We start from the raw sequence: 7381 nt of genomic DNA on the forward strand, positions 1-7381 counted from the left end.
TAATCTGCTGCAGGAGCGTCACCACCTGCTCCCGACGTTGTCGTCCCACTGAGCTGTGAGCAAAGGTGAAAACAAAGCATGACGAGACTGGAGGGAAGTTGGCCCGATTCTGATCTGTTACAAACTCCCAAACGCCCGAGCACAGACTGCTTTCAACTCTCCAGCAGCGCCGCCGTCAGTCGTGCGGCAACTTGCTGCTTCCTTCTTCTGTTGATTTGGAATCTGGATCACTCAATATTCCAAACAAAAAGCCAAGAAAGAGCCAGAAAGATAATGAATACACAACAATGGAGCCGAGTGGCAACAGGCTTGAATCAAGACTGGGCTCATTTATTGGTGGAATAGGGAGTCTATCGACGTTCAGGAAGATCAGAAGAGAAACAACCCAAATACATTCAGAGTGTGGAAGAACCACCAAATAGGTTCAAGTCCCACCAACCAGCCAGGAGCGAGGAAGCCGTTGGGTCCAGAGGAGAAGCGTCTTCCTCTTCGTGGGCCTTTGTTGATCCCTTTGATGTTCAGCGGATATTCAAAGAGCAAAGAGGTTTTCTTTTATCATCCAGGTCTAAAATCCATCAAAGCAGGAAGGAATGCAGCCGAAGGTCCCTCCCATTAACAGGAAGTCACTGAACTTTTGCAACATTTCTCTTTTTAACAATTAAGGTGGTTTTCAACATCTCCAGCCAACTTATTTAGATAAGCCAGCGTCTGGTATCAAAGCTGTAGTGGATAATATACAGTAGTTAATCCCCTACTACCATCTTGAAATAGCAGGTAGAGCTTCACGTTGACAACAATAAAAACAGAAACCTCAATAAATTACTTTTAAAACCATTCAAGACCAATATAACTGGGAGCAGAGCGACATGGACAGCAACTGCTCCAGGAAATCGTTAGAAAAGGTTTAAACATAAAACAGGAAGTTGTTTGTGTGACACGATCTGACTGCAGTTAAAGCAGCTTCACAACGTTCCCATGTAGTGTTCAACGGACCAAGGCCCAAACTCCAAAAGAAAGTGTCCACTGTGCAACCAAACCGGGTTATTATGGGATGTACCTCCACCACGGAGCGGTGCCACACAACCAGAGCCACAGGGAGGAAGAGGAAGGCCTCTTCCTCATCACCCGGACGGTGGCCGTTCTCCAGATTGACACACAGGCGCCTTCGAGGTAAAAACAGAGAAATCTGTCCCGTTAAAACGGGCTGTAAAAGGTTTGATCCCATTCAAAATTGTAATTTAGACAAATAAATTAGAAGCTACTGATCCACAATCATCCGTTCCGTTCTCCACTCGCACAGTGGATTTAAGCACCTTCCTCTCCAAACGCCGCTACGTTTCATTTCCTCCTTTTTCTTACAGTCCCAAAGCTGGACACAGAGCTGCCAGCTCCTTCTGTGCTTCTTCATCCTGGGGGGAAAAAGACAGGGATTTAGTCCCACCTGCAACAGGAAGTGACCCGGACGGAGCCCCGTTGATAAGGACAGATGTGTTCACCTCTTTGGACACGGCGCTCATGGAACAAGCAGCCTCACACATCTGCCGGGCTCTCTGGCTCTGCCCCAGCTCTTTAAAACACTGGCAACCCACAAGAGACAAGTCTGTGTTCAGGACGGGGGTTACCTGTGTCCCGTCTGTGAGCTGATGTTAGCGCACACATGCAGTTATCAGGTGTGTTTAGTAGAGGGCGGAGCCGCGTGAACAGCAAAGCAGTTTAAATGCTGCAATCCTTTGGGGAATCTGACCTTAGCTAGAAACACATAATTCAGTTTGGAATATCCTGGTTGGATCTCCTCCACCTGTGACGAGAAAAAGGCTCCTATTAGCGTTGGCGGGCGGCGGATCTCTCCTCGTGACCGAGTCGATCTGATACATATTCGACCTCCCGTCTCCTGACTGCAGCGCCAAAAATGGCCGCGAGCATTGATATTCTTAACGAGTGGATCGGCTCTGCACCTTCAGGAAGTTCTTCAGCGCGTCTTCAACGGTGGCGGTCGGCGGCTCTCCGAACAACGTGGCAGCGACTTTCCTCTCGATCCAGGATAACTGCGACACCTGCGAACGCACCCACCAGCAACCAGACCGGACCTGTTAGTGGGCCGCAGTAGGAGCAAGAAGCTGCAGGTGGACCCAAGTATGGGGTCCACTCTGGGGGGGGGGGTGTTTATGATCAGAGGAGCGTCCAGGACCGATGGTTTTCTCCAGACACGTCTCCCACCAGATGCTAAAGGTGTGCAGAGGCCAATGCTGCTGCCCCGCACCATTCACCGCACCACGGTCTAATTGCAGGTGTAACATTACTCTGGCGTCATCGCAGGAGCTTTCAAACCGCTCCGACGGACAAGCACAAACACAAGATTACTGTTGGACGCCGAGGCCCCACAGACACACCGTGAAAACCACTATCGGGTGTCACTTCCACACTGAGCTGACTGGGGGAGAATTTAATCAGCGGTTTTCTGTGTGGTTAAAGTTTTCCTTCTTTTCAGGCAGCTGGGAAGCTTGAACCCAGAATTATGGGAGACATGAAAGGACAGACTGTTCAACGTTTGACACCATGATGGACAAAGGACGAGGCCGTTGTTCAGAAACAGTCGTCAGTAGTGACAAACAAACAGCACAAAAACAGCTCTTAACTTCCTTTAGTGCTTCATAAAGTGAAGGACAAGACAGGACAGGGACAGGACGGGACAGGGCAGGACGGGATGGGACAGGACGGGATGGGATAGGACAGGACGGGACAGGACAGGACGGGATAGGACAGGACGGGACAGGACATGATGGGATGGGATGGGATAGGACAGGACGGGACATGACGGGATGGGACAGGATGGGATGGGACGAGATGGGATGGGACAGGACGGGACGGGACAAGACGGGTTGGGACAGGACAGTTAGGAACAGGATGGGATGGGACGGGACAGGACGGGACAAGACGGGTCAGGACAAGACAGGTCGGAATGGGACAGGACGGAATGGGACAGGACAGGACGGGTCCACACAGGACGAGATGGGACAGGACAGGACGGGACAGGACAAGACGGGATGGGATGAGACAGGACGGGATGGGACGGGACAGGACAAGACGGGATGGGACGGGACAGGATGCGATGGGATATGACGGGACGAGATGGGACAGGACAGGACGGGACAGGACAAGACGGGATGGGACGGGACAGGAAGCGATGGGATATGACGGGACGAGATGGGACAGGACAGGACAAGACAGGATGGGACAGGACAGGACGGGTCGGGATGGGACTGGACAAGACGGGACAGGACCGGACTGGACAAGACGGGACGGGGGACTGAAGGGAGGTCATAACAAGATTTCAGCCTCAACAGTCATTGTTATAATGGGCTGATGTTGTGTGTGTGTGTGTGTGTGTGTGTGTGTGTGTGTGTGTGTGTGTGTGTGTGTGCAGGGTGTTGGGGGTCACCTACAGCGTAGCACCAGCGGCCCAGCATGTAGTAGGACAGGGGGTCCTGAGGTTTCAGCTCGATGGCTTTGTCCAGGTGATCCTGCGAGGACAGACAGACGGACACAGGTGATTTTCATCAGACAGCTGTTCAGCGCTGCCCCCCCCCCCCGGCTGGTTATTCCATATCCACCATCTCAGGGACTCTATCTCCTTCCGTCTCCGCTGACAGACAGAAGATAAAAGCTACGTGCTGTTCTACACCTCCACCGATGCAACTGAGCGCTGATGAGACGCCACCAGACACGTCCACCAACCGTAGGAGTAAATGAATCCAGCTAAAGGTCAGGAAGGGAGCAGGACCTTTGGCCCCCGTCACCTTAAAGATGTATCCATTCTTGATTTTGTTCTGCATGGTATCGTAGTCCGTCATGATCCCACACATGATGGCAAACCTGCGGGAGGAACGCACCACGTTAATAATCTGCCTGGATCAGATCTGGATCAGATCAGCTGATCCGGAGGTGTGAGTGACAGCTGACAGGATCCACAAATCTGAGCAGTGACCTCTGACCTCTGAAGGCTGCTCACTCCCTGAGCAGTGACCTCTGACCTCTGAAGGCTGCTCACTCTCTGAGCCGTGACCTCTGACCTCTGAGGCTGCTCACTCTCTGAGCAGTGACCTCTGAGGCTGCTCACTCTCTGAGCAGTGACCTCTGAGGCTGCTCACTCCCTGAGCAGCGACCTCTGACCTCTGAAGGCTGCTCACTCCCTGAGCAGTGACCTCTGACCATTGAAGGCTGCTCACTCCCTGAGCAGTGACCTCTGACGGCTGCTCACTCCCTGAGCAGTGACCTCTGACCTCTGAAGGCTGCTCACTCCCTGAGCAGTGACCTCTGACCTCTGAAGGCTGCTCACTCTCTGAGCCGTGACCTCTGACCTCTGAAGACTGCTCACTCCCTGAGCAGTGACTTCTGAAGACTGCTCACTCTCTGAGCAGTGACCTCTGACCTCTGAAGGCTGCTCACTCCCTGAGCAGTGACCCCTGACCTCTGAAGGCTGAGTGTTTGACCAGAGCAGGACGGTAGAGACAAAGCTGCAGGTACTCAGCCTTTTGCTGGTTCACTAAGAACCAGGAAACCCCAGCAAGGCTCCACCTGACTGACCTGAGATCAGCTGCTTTGCTCTATTGGCCCACTGGCTAATTCATGGACAGTCCAGGCTGAATGGACAGGTGGGGGGACAACAAGGAGCGGCTGGAGCTGTGGGATCACAGGTTGGACCGGTGCCTGTGCGTTTGGGGAGGGGAGCGCTGATCAAAAGCTCCGTTAAGGTTTGAAGAACCAGCCGCCACATTCTCTGGAAACACGATGCGTTTTATCACATCTGTTTATTTGGAGCCAGCAGTGGCTCCTGTTGGGGGTGGGGGTAGAAATGTAGTGCTGCCATCTTATTCCCTAATAATAGCGCCAGGTCTACCCAGGCAAAGGATGATGGGATACACTGATGAGGGTGGGTACACGGAGGGCCGACAGGAGTGGTGCTCTATAAAGGGAACAGGGGCTGATTTTGATTTATTTATTACAAGGTTGGGAACTTTGTACATGGTGATAAAATAGAAATGTTTAAACATCTACTGGCAGGCCAAGCAGGCTGCAGGTCGGGCTGTCCGGGAGGAAAAAACTCGGAACTTTGCGGAAGCAAATGGAGAAAGACTATCGGTCAGCCTCCAAAAAATTCTGCAAAGTCACCGAGGTAGTTAGCAAGCTCCTTGGTGGTAGGGTTTAAGGGTGGACCCCGACTACCTCAAGTCTCTGGATGCTGTAGGAATGTCCTGGCATCACGTTAGAAACTGGAGTGGCGGACCAGGGTGGTGGTACCGGGGGACCGGAGGGTGTGTTCCAACTCTAGGGGTATCACGCTCCTCAGCCTCCCTGGGAAGGTTTACGCCAGAGTACTGGAGAGGAGAATCCGGGAGTGGAACCCCAGATTCAGGAGGAACAAGGTGGTTTTCGTCCTGGACACTGGACCAACTCTATTCCCTCCGCAGGGTGCTTGAGGGTTCATGGGAGTTTGTCCAACCAGTCAACATGTGTTTTGTTGATCTGGACCGTGTCCCTGGGGGTATTCTGTGGGGGGGGTGGTCCAAGGCCCCCTGTTAATGGCCGTCTCCGTACCACCGGAGCAGGAGCTTGGTTCACTGTGCTGGCAGCAAGTCAGACCTGGTTCCTGTGCGTGTTGGACTCCTTTGTCACCGGCTCTGTTGATAATATTTATGGACAGAACTTCTAGGCATAGCCAGGGGCCGGAGGGAGTCCGGTTTGGGAACCACAGGATTTCATCCTTGCTTTTTGCAGATGATGTTGTGCTGTTGGCCTCCTCAGACCAGGACCTCCAGCATGTCCTGGGACGGGGACGGGGACGGGGGCGGGGACAGGGACGGGGGGGTGCTGCCAAGTGTGAAGCAGCTGGGATGAAGGGGTAGTTTGCCTTCTCCAGGTTGGTGGAGAGTTCCTGCCTCAGGTGGAGCATTTCAGGTATCTGGACACCTCTGCTGAGGCTGCTGCCCCTGCGACCCGGTTCCAGATAAAGCGGGAGGAGACGAGACGAGACGAATTTAAATATTTCTTCAAATTCAGGTTATTGTATCTGATTAAATTGAACAAGTTGGTATAAAATAAACGGAGGCAGCTAAATGGAGGCGATATTTCTTCCTTCCTTTGCCAACAAAACCATCAAATCACTGGTTCAGTTCAGCTCAATATAAACAAGATGTGATTAATCTTCCTGGTGGTTAGAAGAAGAGACACACCTGAGTCGACCCCACCCCCCTGAGCGGTGCTCAGGTGAGGGCTCTGGGGCAGGTTGCTCAACATCCAGGCTCCCACAAATATTTCCATATCACCTGTGGCTGGCAAAGCCCCCCTCCCTTCCTGGGTCCATATTTAACACCAGTTCACCAGTGATTACAGAAGAGCATGTGTACCAGCAGAGCTGTTCAGGACACACACACACACACACACACACACACACACACACACACACACACACACACACACACACACACAGACATATTTAGCTTCCAGCAGGAGGTGAAGTGTGTTTTTGGATGTTACGCAATGTCTATTGTGTTGTCAGTGTGTGAAACTGCACCTGGCCTGTGCGGAGGCCAGTTCTGCGAAGAGGCAGGTGCGAATATGGTTTTGGCGTGTAAAGGTGTACAGAGGTGTGTCCTGCCTGAGGGGAGAACATGCTGCGGTTCACTGTTCTGCTTTTTTGTGAGATGAAATTCTATCTACGAGGGGAAGGAATATGAAATTGAGGAGGAGTGTAGTGCGGCGGCTGCAAAGACAAACAGACCATAAACCAGCAAACAGGGGCTCCAGGTCAGCGCCTTCTAGACCCCCCAAAACACTCAGATTACTTTAACGAGGCCGTAAATGTTCCAGACTTGTTTTCTCCCCTGTACTGATGTGAGATCTGGACAAGCGTTGCCATGGTATCGACAGAAATGCGAGCACAAAGCGACCGTGAAGACACCAGTAACGGCAGCAACAAGCAGAGGCACATGATTGAAATTAAAGATGCCTTTGTAGGGTTCAAACCCAGCCCGCTGCCCCCCCACCCGGCTGGCACTACCACAGGCTCCCTGCATAATCCGCGGCCCTTTGTACCATCGCTGAGGCCCAACAGTCGGGGATTTAACACGGACTAAACTCACACAGTGGGATCATTGAACACACAAGACAAGAATGCAACCACATCTCAGCCTGGAGAGATTAAAAGTAGGTGTGTCACAAAAGGGCCAGTGGCGTTCAGCAGAAGCACGTTCCCACTCCCGTATCGAACGCCCCCCTTGGTGGCCACGCAGCAGCCCGCTCCCGCATGGCGCACGCACTCAAAGAGCCCAGTGGTTAAACATTACTCTAGCTAGATGTTGCAGAATGAAGAACCATTAGTCAA

The 7381-nt window shown here is 52.4% G+C and overlaps 1 protein-coding gene across 4 annotated transcripts in view; it reads right to left on the reverse strand.

Moving 5' to 3' along the window:
- Positions 1-288: 288 nt before the first annotated feature.
- The window catches only part of LOC130534056 (regulator of microtubule dynamics protein 2), a 16065-nt gene continuing 8972 nt past the window's right edge, over positions 289-7381 (reverse strand). For 2 of the 4 annotated variants that reach the window (XM_057047930.1, XM_057047929.1), the window contains exons 6-11: positions 3798-3873; positions 3444-3521; positions 1956-2054; positions 1745-1798; positions 1497-1577; positions 289-1409 (exon numbers count right to left, since the gene is read on the reverse strand). In XM_057047930.1, coding sequence (XP_056903910.1) covers positions 1356-1409; positions 1497-1577; positions 1745-1798; positions 1956-2054; positions 3444-3521; positions 3798-3873 — 442 coding nt within the window. In that variant the 3' untranslated portion in view covers positions 289-1355. The remainder of the gene's footprint in view (positions 1410-1496; positions 1578-1744; positions 1799-1955; positions 2055-3443; positions 3522-3797; positions 3874-7381) is intronic. The other 2 variants (XM_057047931.1, XM_057047932.1) reach the window with 2 other exon arrangements.

This window comes from Takifugu flavidus, chromosome 11 (assembly GCF_003711565.1).
Source record: "Takifugu flavidus isolate HTHZ2018 chromosome 11, ASM371156v2, whole genome shotgun sequence".
Lineage (NCBI taxonomy): Eukaryota > Metazoa > Chordata > Actinopteri > Tetraodontiformes > Tetraodontidae > Takifugu > Takifugu flavidus.